Raw genomic sequence first — 14,525 nt, 5'->3', positions numbered from 1 at the left:
CAATGGTTTGTTATACGAGCTGTGATGTCGGATTGGGGGGGGAAGCGAGCAGGAACGCTTCTGCTGCTCCCCTTTACCCCTGAGGCGCTTGGCTGGGAATGTCACTCGGGAAAAGAGGAAGGAAAATTATAACCGCAAAAAAGATTTGATGATAATGAATCTAGGCCCAGGGATTCGAGGCGGTCCGCTATTAAAAAACCTTTATTGACTGGGAGGTTGCAAAAACAATATGTACTCCAACATGGATCAGCATTTGTTGTGCAGATGTTGGATGGATGGCCAGTATTCTGCTATGTACATTTACATTTAGGCTGACGCTTTTTGTCCAAGGTGACTTGCACCCATTCATACACACATCCACAAACCGACGGCGGTGTCAGCCACGCAGGGCGACAGCCAGCTCGTCAGGAGCAGTCAGGGTCAGGCGTCTTGCTCAGGGACACCTCAACACTCGAGTAAGAGGAGCCGGGGATCGAACCAGCAACCTTCCGGTTACCGGCCAACCTGCTCTACCTCCTGAGCTCCTGCCGCCCCTTCTGCTGCTCCTCACACAGCAGAACCGTCTGACCGGCCGCTGCGTTGCTTCCTCAGGTGCCAGTGGCAGGTGGAGGCCAACGGGGCCATCTCCCCGGCCCTCACGCCCAGCCCGTCTCCGCTTCCCCTCACCATCGACGAGGACCGGGAGTTCACCTACCCCTCCGACGTGCTCATCCCCCCGCCCGGCATCATGTCGGGCAGCCACTTCGACCTGCCGCGCATCCGCCTGCCCCCGGGCATCATGGGTCGGCTGAGGGAGGTGTCGGGAAGGGCCCGGCCGCAGTTCCGCCCCAGCATCAAGTGAGACCGCCGGCCGTCTGTTCTATACGCGTACTCGCAAAAGTTTGGTTGAAAGAACTTCAACACACTTGTGCGAGTTTGATTGCATGAACTTCAGAACACGCGTGCGAGTCTGATTGCACGAACTTCAAAGTATTTTGTGCAATCAAACTCGTGCGGGTTTGATTGCACAAACTTAAAATCATTGAAGTGTTTTGAAGATTATCGGAGGAGGAGGCGCTCTCTTGTGAACGCCAGCATTTCTTTCTGCCGATTCCTTCCCAACCATGGCCGAGATAACCCCCTATTGCGAGTCTTTACTTGTCGAGGAAGTACAAGAGACGTAGGAGAACCCAACGCCGTCGTTTACGGGTTCATAATTTCATCCGGAGGCGCACACAGCTTTTGCCTGTGATATTATATTATATATTATATTATGTAGATATTATAGAGCTCCAGGAGTCTGCAAACGGCAGCAATTACTTTCTCCTTCATTTTGTGGTTCAATCTTGACTTCAGGGAGTGAATGCTGATATGCTCTATTCACGTCTTTTCACTGACTCTGTATGAATTCGCACTGGGGCCTTCATTTCTGGTTTGAGCGCACTTTAAGAGTTTCCTCACCAAAGAAAGCAACGAAGCTCATGCTGTGATTCCCTTCCTCACGGCATCTCCCCTTCTCCCCTCTCGGTTGTCTCGTCCCCCAGGGAGGTGATCCGGCCCGACGTGATGGAGGAGGTCATCGTGTCCTGCGTTATCAAGCACCTCACGCTGGTGGACGCGCTGCAGTCCCTGGTGAACTACCAGTACCGCGAGGAGCACGCCGAGGAGTACGACCTGGTGTGCAAGATCATGACGGAGACCTTCAAGAAGATCAACGCCATGGAGCGCCAGCTGCAGGTAGGACCCCGCCCATGGGCGTCTGCAGGAAATAGCGGGGGGGACTGCCCCTCTTGACGTAGACGTTATGTGGCTCAGGAGGGAGAGCGGGTCGGCTGGTAACCAGAAGGTTGCTAGTTCGATCCCCGGCTCCTCCTAGCTGAGGGTCGAGGTGTCCCTGAGCAAGACGCCTCACCCTAGCTGCTCCCCACGAGCTGGCTGTCCCCTTGCATGGTTGACACCGCTGTCGGTGTGTGAATTTGTGTATGAATTAGGGCTGAACGATTTGGGGAAATAATCTAATTGCGATTGTTTTGACCAATATTGCGATTGCGATTTAATGTGCGATTTTTATAATATATTAAGTTCCTTATGTTGTGTATTATTCACTAAAAAAAGAAATAAATCATCATTCTTTAGTATGACCAACCCAACATTGTATTATAAACTTCTTTATTTAACTCTTGAATTGTAAAATAAAAATAAATGAATCATACTGCTTTCCAGTCAGTAACGGTAACAAATCACTTTATTTATTTTTTATCGCAGCCTTTGCGATTTACATACCGTGTTCTATTACATCGCGATTTCAATTTTAATTTGATTAATCGTTCAGCCCTAGTATGAATGGGTGAATGTTAGGCAATATTGTGAAAGCGCTGTGAGCAGCCACTGGTTAGAAAAGTGCTGTATAAATGCAGTCCATTTATCATTAACATTATTGCCATGACATTCCACTCCTGACTTGTGGATGGATGAGGCTAATGGGGTTTATGTTTTCCAACCGCATAGTCAGAGAGAAGGTCAGTTGAGCTACAAGCAAACTTGAATACGCTACTTGTTTGTCGAGCTAATGCATACATATTTAAGTGTTGTCCTAACAGACCGATATATTCTCTGGAACTAATATAGTCCTTGGGGATGTTGTTAGGCCGGAGATAAATGGACTGAGCCTATTTAAGTCGAAGCTTTCCTTTTGGCAGCCAGCATAAAATAGTTAATGCAAATTTTTCTTTTTTTTCATTATTCATCCGCTGTGTAGTGTGGTACTTGTGTAAGACATTATGTTAAAATAGCACGACCCAACCCGCATCACAGTGTGCCCAGTGGCTTCCACCAGAATGACCTCTGACCCCTGCGACCTCTGACCCCTACGTACTGAGATGTCTCGCGTTGTGTCTCCTCCAGTGTGTGGCCGAGCTGGAGCAGAAGTGGCAGAGCGAGGTGGACGAGGCCCAGCAGGGGAAGCTGGAGAACAACGCTCCCTTCTTCCACGACTACCATTTCTTCGAGGTACACAATCTGTTGTTCTCCGCTCAGCATGTACTGCAGCTCCTCCTCTGGGGGCGGGGGGGGGGCGGCCTCCTGTGTGCCTCTGTGACTCACTGTGTTTACTTTAATCACCAGAACAAAATGAAGGAGCTGGAATTACTCTGCTCCCTGAAGGAGGTTCCCCTCGACTTCAGCGATCTGGAGAATGTCGTCCTGGCGTTGAGGTAATTAATTCCCGTAACGGCCACTTTGTCTGGGAAACGGCCCCGGCACACAGAGTTGTACTCTACGTCCCCTACGTGTTGTAAGACACACCTTTTTTGTGTTTTGTTTTTTTTCTTGTAGGGAAAAGTTCTTCCAGGAAGTGAACTCCATCCACCTGAAGAGCAGCGCGCCGCTGGGCAAGACCAAAGCCCTGGTGAAGAGCCTGATGAACCGCACCGACCTCCTCCTCCATGTCACCATCGCTCCTCACTGCAGGAGCCTGGCCACCACGCCAGCCGGGACGCCAGGGCCTGGTACTCCCTCCTCCTTCCTCCTCAACCCCCCCCCCGATCCTTAATGACGTCCTCCATGCCCGTAGTCAGTTATGAGGTCCACGAGGTCGGGTCCTCTGTAGTTTGTGTAGAGATACAAAAAAAAAATCAACCTAAATACAACTGTATACAAGATCAGCGGATGAGAACCTTTCACAGAAGAGTAAATGCTTAATTCAGTTGTTGCTTGACGGTTGAAAGCCTCTCCCCAAACTACTAAATGAAAGGGCCAATCAGAGCTCGGGGAAAGAGTTTCAGGTTGTGAGGCGGCAGGGAGTGCCGTAGTCTTTGCAGTATTTCAAAAGCGGCACCCAAGGAAAGAGTAGCAATCGATGGGGCAATCAATAGCCTTTTATTTGACACAGACGGAATAACAAAATGAAAGCCTTTCAGACATGGCTTTTCTGAGGAGAGATGTTTTTGCTTATCTCCCTTCCTGATTTTGAGAGCGAAGAGAGCAACAGAATAGTTATCTTTCTGAGAGGCTACAGTTTCAAAAGAGAAACAATGTAAGGCCACACCCACGTGTAAATGCTGCGGAGGCCAGCCTCGTCTTCATCGTGAAACGCCAACTTCAACACCTGGATGGTCCAAGCTAGAAGCACCCAGCCTCTTCGCCCCTACACGGCTGGCCCCGTTCACCCTCCTCCTGCTCACCTGTTTCAGCCTCCAAGTCGGTGTCGGACAGCAAGACGGGGGTCCCCAACGCCAAGCAGCCGGTGTTCCTGCGCAGCATGTCCGCTCCCTCCGACCTGGAGATGATCGCCAACCAGGACCTGGAGTTCACACACGCGCCCCAACGGTGAGCCTCTGAACCCAGGCTCCACAGCCTCTGATCTCCCCCGGTGAACAGGGACGGATGAATGAATGAATGAGTGAATTAATGAGTGAGTGAGTGAATGAACAGACAGACCAACGAATAAATGGATGAATGAATGAATGAATGAATGAATGGATAGATTAATCAATGACTGAATGGATGAACGGATAGATGGATGAATTAATTACCGTAATTAATTAATTAATGGATGAATGGATGACTGAGCGAATGAATGAAGGAAGGAACAGATGGATGGATGGATGCAGTAGTAACCCCCACACTCATTCATTCATTCCCTTGGTTTCCTTCCTGGTCCCCTCTCTTCCTTGCCGCCCCCAGGAGGCGACACCACCCCACCAGTCACCGCAGCAGCTCCTTCACGCTGCTGCAGTCGCTGGCCCACGAGGACAGCCGGGACAAGCCCACCTACAGCGTGCTGCTGGGACAGCTCTTCGCCTTCATCGGGACCACGCCCGACCAGGCTGTAAGTCCGTCGCCGGCCCTTCACTCTGCGGCCGCTAGAGCTGGGCGATTCGTAATTTTTTTTTTATCTTTATTTGAATTTATTGTTTAGGACGATTTTTTAAAAGGAAAATCGATTTATAAAAAAAAAAAGAGGAAAATACTTTTTATTTTTATTTAATTTTTTTTAAATAAGTAAAATATCAAAGTGAGTGTGTAGATTTTGCCTAAAGTCTGTGGAAACCAAAAGCAGAAGCACAACACATTTACTCCAGCATCTTAAACAGAGCCCCGCAGCAGAGTCGGAGATGTTTTGTGATTTATTTTGCTTTTGAGAATCATTGTTGTTCTTCAAATAAAATCCAAACTTAAAAAACGTATATATTTGTCATCTAAAAAAATAAATAAAATAAATTCAATAATCAGGTATGGTTTGAAAAAATGGGAGATTTTATTTTTAGGCCACATGGCCCCGCCCTCGTGGCCGCCGCTCTCCTTCTCCCCGTGACGTTACGCTCCAGACTGAGCCGTCCCCGTTGCCCCCCACCGCAGGTGTCCAGCAGCAGCTTCCTGTCGGCGGCGCAGACCCGGTGGCGGCGAGGAAGCACGCGGAAGCAGGCCCTGGTGCACATGAGAGAGCTGCTCACCGCCGCCGTGCGCGTGGGCGGAGTCACGCACCTGGTGGGGCCGGTGACCATGGTGCTGCAGGGGGGGCCCAGGTAAGAGCGACGGGGGGGGGGAGGGGTCGTTGAGCTGAGGGAACGCATGCAAGGAGAACACACTGAACAAAGAACCAAACCAAAAGTGGGAATTGGGAGATTTCCTGTGTGCTGGTTTAGCTGTGTTAGCTCCCCCCCCCCCCTAGCCTGGCTAAAATGACAGAAGGCTTCTGTCATTTTGTTCAGGCGTGGTCAACGGGCCTAGTTCAAATGACCCTGTACGCAATTGGCTGCTTGCCGTCGCTTCCCTGTCGTTATTGTGCTAAGCCAGCCAATAGCGAGCCGGGGGGAGAAGCCAGCTTGGTGATTAGCTCCCGCGAAAACGCATCGGAAGCAGAAAGAAATGTAGTGCTCTTCTCCAGACCCTTCTGCAGGGCGAATTCAATTCGCCGGCAGAACGGCCTGGGGGCACCCAGTCAATCCCCCCCCCCCCAGAGGGAAGTATTGATGCAATAGCCAACTGTTGTGATTGCTCTGCCTGTTCCAACAGGAAGGTAAGGGTTCAAATTAGGGATGCTAATTCAGACTTTCTTTCCTGACCGATGGCTGACATTGGCCATCCGGTAATTATCCGTTAACAAAGACAGAAGATTACATTTGACAGGAGGGCTGGCCTGTTGTTTACTTACTATTTTTAAGCTACCAATAATTGCTACGTTTACTAAGGTATTTTCAAACAGTTGAACTCCTAAACCTTTTAAAATTCAGCCTTGTCTGAGTTTTGCCATGTGCCGACAAGTGGAGCATGTGGGCATGGCATTATTGAAGGAACCCTATTATACCAGCAGGTATGGGTATGATGAGACAAGCCTTAGTAACATCACAAGGGGTTAGTGGAGTAACTTATACCAGTAACTGGTATAACTCTCCAATTTTGAGAATTTGCTCTGTGTCAATGTTCCATATTGTACCTCAATAGGATTTTGTTGGTAAGTAGTTGCTAACTAGTAGCATGTTAATTTTGGGGTTCAATTCCATGTGTACGCGCATGCATCAAAGACTCAGAGACCGAGGGGTGCAGTTGGGATTCGGTGTTGATAAAGTGGATGCCTTGTAGGCGGTATCGGCATCCGGCAATGTGAGTGCATAGGAATATTTCAGCGGGTCAGGAGAGTGGTGTTTTGTAAGCGGGTTGTATCTGCTGTGTGTAGGATCGAGGAGCTGACCTGCGGGGGCATGGTGGACCAGGTCCAGGAGGCCTTTGGAGAGACCATGACCTCGGTGGTGTCCCTCTGCGCCCGCTACCCCATCGCCTGCGCCAACAGCATCGGCCTGCTGTGCACCATCCCCTACACCAGGCAAGGAGGAAGGGAAACACCCCCGCAGCAATTTAATTTGTATTATTGTGTCGTGCATCAGCATGCCCGGCCCACAAGTGGCTGACAAGACACCAGTCTACACAAACAGACAGACCCAAAAACCAAATATAGATGCTAAACAATGCTAACACAAACGATATAAACCATCCTGACGTTTCATCCAGGCTTTAGTAACAAAAGAGGCTAACTTATAAACATTAAAGGTAAACAAACTTTCCATCTTGACATCCTCATTACTCCAAAATATGGAGCAAACGGTTCATTTACGAAATACATACATCTGCATCCCTGTTTTCCTAAGCTAACACTCATATGGAGATAGATAGATAGATAGAAAACACATAATATAATACAAAACAATTAAAATACCAAGCTGTGCTAAGGAAAACAAAAATAAATGCTAAAGTAAATGCTAAAGGTAAGGACAAACAGAACAAACAGGAAAAACAGTACCAACAGTATCAATTATATAGTGGCCCAGTGCCAGTACTTTTAAAGTAAATGAAGTGTGTAAACGCAATGTCTAAAACAAAGCGAGAAGTTACCCAGTGATCAAAACAAAGAGGTGTTTTGAAGAGTGTTTATGCACACACACACACACACACACACACACACACACACACACACACACACACACACACACACACACACACACACACACACACACACACACACACACACACACAGAGAGAGCCTGACAGCCTGGCCCTGTGTCCTCTCCGCGTGGCCGTAGGAGTGAGGAGCAGTGCCTGGTGCGCAGCGGCCTGGTGCAGCTCATGGACCGCCTGTGCAGCCTGAGCAGCCAGCGGGAGGGCAGCAGCTCCAACGAGAAGCAGACCAAGAAGCAGAAGGTGGCCACCATGGCGTGGGCAGCCTTCCAGGTGCTGGCCAACCGCTGCATCGAGTGGGAGAAGGTGGAGGGTAGGTCAGACCGCGGGGGTTCGCCCGAGCACCGTGAAGCCAACGCCGGGGATACTACTGATTTTTAAGCCCGAGGATATGTTTTAGTTTAGCAGGCACGTCTTGCGGTGTAAGGCAAAAAGCTTTTCCCCATAAGCTTATGTTTTATACACCGAGGCACGGCCGCAGAATACATAGAGGCGGGAGAGGTTGAGGTGAGACACGATCGACACGTATTGATGATGTTCCAGAGAAGGCCGGCAACCGCGTAGGGAATAGACGGCTGTTGAATTATGAATCCCGAAATGAAAGCACGTCTGCCCGTGTCGAACGGGCGAAGGCTTTGAGAGCATAACATTACTTTCCGCTATGCTGATGAAACTCTAGGCCTGTACAGTCAGGAAGACTCAAGACTCACCTGTTCAGAGTTCACTTAGACTCTGCATAGCCAACCCCTCCCACCCCTCCTATGCACTAATTATATGTTGTACGTCCTGGCACTTAATGTACGCACGTATTGTGTGTGGTACTTTGTTATAGTACTTAGTTGGGCGGTATTTTATCCTAGCTATCTTTGTTGTCTACGGGGAATGGCTTAGCCTAGCGATGCTAAGTGCTTGGCACTTGGTTCTATGAACATCCTTACTGTACTGAGAGCGATATATTGTTTCGCCTTCTTCTGACAAATGTACTTATTGTAATACTTTTGTAAATACTAATATCGGCCAAATGCTCTAAATGTAAATGTAAATCTGCTCCCTCCGGTAACCCCCGGTCCTGGTTCCTCTCCCTGGTCCAGGCGGCTCCACCGACGCCGTCCACTCGGGACTGGCCCGCCAGGTGTCCAGCCTGCTCACCAACCACCTGGCCCGCGCCACCGAGTGCTGCGGCAACCAGGCGGCCGGCAACGACGCCCTCCAGGACGTCCTCAGTCTGCTCAACGACCTGTCCAGGTACGGCCGTCCCTCCCATCCACACGCACCGGGGGTTAACCATACTGCCCCCCTCCCTCCGACCCTCACCCACCTGACTAAACTAACCCGCCCCCCTCCCTCCCACCCTCACCCACCTGACTAAACTAACCCGCCCCCTCCCTCCCACCCTCACCCACCTGACTAAACTAACCCGCCCCCCCTCCCTCCCACCCTCACCCACCTGACTAAACTAACCCGCCCCCCTCCCTCCCACCCTCACCCACCTGACTAAACTAACCCGCCCCCCTCCCTCCCACCCTCACCCACCTGACTAAACTAACCCGCCCCCCTCCCTCCCGTATTTTAATAGCTCTTAATCACAGGTACAGCCTCAAAGGGCTTACGGGCCGTGTGTTTATGACACCGCCTTGACCCTAGCCCCCAAGAAAGACCCCTTAATTAGCAATGAAGAAATCTTGAGAAGGTACGAAGAGTGGGGGATCCCTCCTTCAGAGTGGGGGATCCCTCCTTCAGAGTGGGGGCTCCCTCCTTCAGAGTGGGGGCTCCCTCCTTCAGAATTGGGGGCTCCTTCCTTCAGAGTGGGGGCTCCCTCCTTCAGAGTGGGGGATCCCTCCTTCAGAGTGGGGGATCTCTCCTTCAGAGTGGGGGATCCCTCCTTCAGAGTGGGGGCTCCCTCCTTCAGAGTGGGGGCTCCCTTCTTCAGAGTGGGGGCTTCCTCCTTCAGGGATGATCAGGAGTGTAATGGGGGCCATAATTGACACACACACACACACACACACACACACACACACACACACACACACACACACACACACACACACACACACACACACACACACACACACACACACACACACACACACAGTTTCATGTTGACGGTGATCCCTGTGCCTCCAGGAGCCACATCGGGAAGACCATCCTGAGCCAGCCGGCCTGCGTGTCCAAGCTGCTGTCCCTGCTGCTGGACCAGCGGCCCTCGCCCAAGCTGGTGCTGATCATCCTGCAGCTCTGCCGTGCCGCCCTGCCCCTCATGAGCGTGGAAGACTGCGGCAACGTGGCGCTGCCCACCTGGAGCTACTCCATCAGCACGCTGGACGCCGAGCAGCAGGACGCCAGCGACCCCGCCTCCCGCATCGCCGCCCTGCTGCTGGCCAAGCTGGCCGACTACGTGGTGCCAGGTGGGCCGGGGTGCGATGTTCTGGGGGTTGTGATGCCTTTAGCACTGGTTAAATGTTCTTCGCTGGGTTAGGAGCACACGCTCACGGTCCCCTGTTAGTGGCCTCGTTTGAAGGTTTATGTCAGGATCGGTTTTGGATGTGGGTTTTTACTTTGCCTTTTTAAAGCATTTACGTTTAGCGGACGCCTTTATCCAAAACGACTTGCAACAGTCAGGACACACATTCACACACTGACGGCGGAGTCAACCTAGGCGACAGCCAGCTCGTCGGGAGCAGTTAGGCTGAGGTGCCTTGCTCAGGGACACCTCGACACTCAGCTAGGAGGAGCCGGGGATCGAACTAGCAACCTCCCGGTCACAAATCACCCACTCTACCTCCTTAGCTTACCCTATCCCCAAATCGAAGTTTACCAGCGCCTTGCCTTTGACAGAAATAAATGCATAAAAGTAGTGCATGATGCTGTTCAGCAGTGGGATTCCCTGGTGGATAAGAGGTGTCGTGTCGCTCCTCTCAGGGTGCCAGACCCTGCTCTCCCCCAGTGCCTCTGAGCCCGACACCAGCCTGACCCGAGCGAGCTCCAAGGGCGCCCTGAAGTCGGACAAGGAGGGCGGCGAGGAGGGGGAGGCGGTGGACGGCAAGCTCTCCATCTTCATCCACAAGAGGGAGGACCAGTCGTCCCACGAGGTCCTGCAGCCGCTGCTCAGGTAGGAAGCCCGTCTCTAGAAACCTGCTCAGTCGGTGTGTCCCGGTGATGTGTCTGTGTGTGCGTTGGGCTGACCCGAGCGTTTCCCTCCCTGTGTGCTGCAGTAGCTCAGAAGGTCGGCCCTTCCGACTGGGCACCGGAGCCAACATGGAGAAGGTGGTGAAGATGGACCGAGACATGACCAAGGTAGGGGCGAGAGGCACTGACCTGATGCTAAAAGCAGTGTTAAACCCACCTCTTAAAGGGGACATATTATACCACCAGGTGTGAGTGTGATTAGCAGTCACAAGCGTGTCCACCTAGTGTGCTGGATAGGTGAGCAACATTTGCTTCGGTCCACTGGGTAGGCTGGTAGACTGATCTATCCAGCACACATCTAGCGATGTCAGAAGACGCTGATTTTCAAAACGGCTTGTAAGAGCTAATCACACTCACACCTGGTGGTATAATATGTCCCCTTTAAGCCAGCTCTTCCCAACCGATGCCATACATTTTTTTCAGTTTTTGTTTGTTTTCTTTCTAGTTATTGTTTTGTATTGTTAAGCTGGCTACTTAGAAAAGCGCTATATTAATGTCATGTATTCTGAACATTGTTGATTATAATTCACAGATGTATGCATTGTCGTGTGCTTATATTCTGATCCCTGCTTCCAGAGTGGCAGCTGTGAGGTGATCACCGAGGAGGCATCCGCCGCCCTGAGGAAGGCCAATAAGTGGGCTCAGTCGGGGCTGATCGTGAGCGTCGGGCCCCCCGTGGAGGCCGCGCCCCCGGAGGTGGCTGGGGGGGTCACCACCGGCGACAAGAAGAAGACGGCTCAGACTGCAGTGTGTCGGGACCGCAACTCGGACCTGGCCAGGTGATGAAAGATGATATGAATGATGCACAAACACAACTTCTTCATAAGAATGGTCATTATAATGTCATTGTCACAAAGCCAAGATGTATACAAATGATTATTTCATTCATAAAAACCAAATCAAAGACCCATATCGTTTACACGTCTACAAAAATATATATAGATAGAAATGTCAAAATATGGGTGTTCGAATTAGCTTTGTGAATGAAGTAAAACTGTGGATCTGCTAACGTTGCAACATCATTAACATTATTGTTCCCGGTCCCTAAACCCTGTTCTTGCGTTGATGTTTCCCAGGTCAGACCCGGTGAGGCCGTTCATCAGCGGCCACGTGGCCAACAGCATGGCGGCGGAGGTGATCGCCCTGCTGCACAGCCTGCTCACAGCCCCTGAGTCCAACACCGCCCAGATCTGGACCAGCACGGCCGAGAAGGTAGACCGCCGCCGGCCAGCGTGACCACACCTCGTATAGACCTGTTGGCAGGCTGCTGCCGCCGGCCAGCGTGACCACACCTCGTATAGACCTGTTGGCAGGCTGCTGCCGCCGGCCAGCGTGACACCTCGTATAGACCTGTTGGCAGGCTGCTGCCGCCGGCCAGCGTGGCACCTCGTATAGACCTGTTGGCAGGCTGCTGCCGCCGGCCAGCGTGACCACACCTCGTATAGACCTGTTGGCAGGCTGCTGCCGCCGGCCAGCGTGACACCTCGTATAGACCTGTTGGCAGGCTGCTGCCGCCGGCCAGCGTGACACCTCGTATAGACCTGTTGGCAGGCTGCTGCCGCCGGCCAGCGTGACCACACCTCGTATAGACCTGTTGGCAGGCTGCTGCCGCCGGCCAGCGTGACACCTCGTATAGACCTGTTGGCAGGCTGCTGCTGTTGTCCCACATCCATGACCTTTCAGAGTTGTCCCATGTATTTAGGTGAAGCCGACTGACTCTTTGTTCTGTGTGTGTGTGTGTGTGTGTGTGTGTGTGTGTGTGTGTGTGTGTGTGTGTGTGTGTGTGTGTGTGTGTGTGTGTGTGTGTGTGTGTGTGTGTGTGTGTGTGTGTGTGTGTGTGTGTGCGCGTCTATTTATGCTTGTCTGTGTGTGTGTACGTCTATGTATGTATGTTTGTGTGTGTGTGTCCGTCTATGTATGTATGTTTGTGTGTGTGTGTGTCCGTCTATGTATGCTTGTGTTTGGGTTTGTGCGTGTGTGTGTGTGTCTGTGTGTGTGTGTGCGCGTGCACCAGGTGCTCTCCCGGGCGCTGATGTTCATCCCTCAGCTGGGGAAGTACGCGGAGAGCATCCTGGAGACGGGCAGCAGCAGCGGCAGGAAGCTGGCCAAGCTGCAGGCCATCGGGAGGCAGGCCGTGGCCGCGCTCTGCGCCCTGGGGGGCTTCAAGGAGACCATCAAGATCGGCTCCGAGGTCCAGGTGAGTCCCAGAGGTCCAACTGGTCGTCGCGAATGCCATCGACCCAAAAAGATTTAAAATGTACATTTAGGGCATTTAGCCCACGCTTTTATCCAAAGCGACTTGCAATAAGTACATTTGTCAGATGAAAGAGAATCAACAATATATCACTGTTTGTACAGTTAGGATGTTCATAGAACCAAGTGCCAAGCACAAACAATCACTAGGTTAACCCATCCTCGGTGTACAACAAAAATAGCTAGGATAAGATGCTGCACAATGCAAAGTATTATTTTTACATCCCAGGACGTACAACGTACAATAAGTGTGTTAGAGGGTTGTGGACGGAAGGGGGGGAAGCATTCCAGAGTCTAGGTGAACTAGTCTGAACATGTGAGACTTGAGTCTTTTGCGGAAGGTGACGTCAGGACTCTGCGGCCCTGACATCGGCAGGGAGCTCGTTGCACCGCGTTCAAAAGCGTTCCGATCGAGTGTGAGAGCGGTGTGCTGTAAAGTGCTCTACTTTCTCTTGGGCAGGTGGTGGGCAAGGGGGTACTGGGCAGTGTGGGCGTGGTACTCTCCATCAACGAGCAAGAGGGCATCGCCACGGTGAAGTTCCCGTCCTGCGAGTACAGACGAGCGTGCAAATCCTCGGACGTCCTGACCGTACCCATATCTCGCCTCTGCACACCCAGATCCGAGGTAACGATCTTATAGACTTTAACTCGGCTCGGCTCCCTTTGATCTACACCCCCACCTCCCCTGGTCTCCCCTCCTCTCCCGTCGTCTCTCCCCCCCTCCCCCCTCCTTCCCTCCGTCTCTCTAACATCTCACGCTGGCCCTATCGCCCGGCAGGCCCTGCCCCTCTACAAGCTGTCCATCACGGAGAAGGTGGTGCAGGCGGTGCAGTCCATGCTGCTGCCACAGGAGGGCAGCCTCTCCATCCACACCTCGCTCCCGGCCACCGGGGACGGCTCCAGCCCCGTCATGGCCGCCGTGCGGCTGCTGGCCGAGATCAGGACCAGGTAATTCACTAACGGAACTCATAACGACGTGTGTATTTATTTATTTATCTTCTACTTTACAGATTTTTTATTTTATTTATTTATTTACATAAATCAGAGAGATGTGCATATTCATAACATTTTCTTCTGCTTTAGAGAATTTCTTAATTGTATTCATTTATTTACAACAATCATAACGACGTGTATATTAATAATTTATCTTCTACTTTAGAGATTTTCTTTCTCCCCCACTCAATACCTGATTCACCGTCGGTCGCCCACCCCGGTCAACCCCACCCAGTTGACCCTCTGAGCGTCTGTGTCTCCCCCCCGCAGGGCGTGTCTGGTGATGGCTCAGCTGCTGGAGGACAGCTCCTTCTGCGAGGAGTTCATCCAGCAGTGCCCCGCGGCGGTGGAGGTGTTGAACCTAGTGGCCCAGGAGTGCAGCCCCGGGGAGCGTCTGGGCATGGTGGAGTCCCAGTGCGAGCGGGTGCGGATGCTCTACCGCGACTGTGCGCGACCGCCGCCCCCGCCACTACAGACGGAGAGGCGCCAGGTGGGAACAGCGGAGAACCGACCCCTCGATGTGACTCGCAATGGCCGCCGCAAGAAACGCAGGAGAAAGGGGATCCTAGGGGGAGAATTAGAGTTGGCGGAGCCGGTTATCTTGCAATGAAGGGGGTTGCAGGAAGGATGAGGCTTTCAGACCCTTGACCCCATTCTGTTAC

General features: G+C 51.9%; 1 protein-coding gene across 6 annotated transcripts in view; it reads left to right on the top strand.

The window, feature by feature from the left end:
• The window catches only part of hectd4 (HECT domain E3 ubiquitin protein ligase 4), a 61,807-nt gene that overhangs the window by 15,603 nt on the left and 31,679 nt on the right, over positions 1–14,525 (top strand). For all 6 annotated transcript variants that reach the window (XM_030369597.1, XM_030369595.1, XM_030369600.1 and 3 more), the window contains exons 25-44: positions 592–837; positions 1,524–1,716; positions 2,884–2,988; positions 3,103–3,191; positions 3,313–3,485; positions 4,170–4,305; positions 4,663–4,807; positions 5,338–5,504; positions 6,656–6,802; positions 7,557–7,744; positions 8,523–8,676; positions 9,556–9,836; positions 10,351–10,540; positions 10,644–10,725; positions 11,194–11,396; positions 11,694–11,829; positions 12,632–12,814; positions 13,331–13,495; positions 13,649–13,818; positions 14,134–14,353. In XM_030369597.1, coding sequence (XP_030225457.1) covers positions 592–837; positions 1,524–1,716; positions 2,884–2,988; positions 3,103–3,191; positions 3,313–3,485; positions 4,170–4,305; positions 4,663–4,807; positions 5,338–5,504; positions 6,656–6,802; positions 7,557–7,744; positions 8,523–8,676; positions 9,556–9,836; positions 10,351–10,540; positions 10,644–10,725; positions 11,194–11,396; positions 11,694–11,829; positions 12,632–12,814; positions 13,331–13,495; positions 13,649–13,818; positions 14,134–14,353 — 3,373 coding nt within the window. The remainder of the gene's footprint in view (positions 1–591; positions 838–1,523; positions 1,717–2,883; positions 2,989–3,102; positions 3,192–3,312; positions 3,486–4,169; positions 4,306–4,662; positions 4,808–5,337; positions 5,505–6,655; positions 6,803–7,556; positions 7,745–8,522; positions 8,677–9,555; positions 9,837–10,350; positions 10,541–10,643; positions 10,726–11,193; positions 11,397–11,693; positions 11,830–12,631; positions 12,815–13,330; positions 13,496–13,648; positions 13,819–14,133; positions 14,354–14,525) is intronic.

Source organism: Gadus morhua, chromosome 11 (genome assembly GCF_902167405.1).
Source record: "Gadus morhua chromosome 11, gadMor3.0, whole genome shotgun sequence".
NCBI classification, from domain to species: Eukaryota; Metazoa; Chordata; class Actinopteri; order Gadiformes; family Gadidae; genus Gadus; species Gadus morhua.
This window is presented reverse-complemented; position numbering and strand designations above follow the sequence as displayed.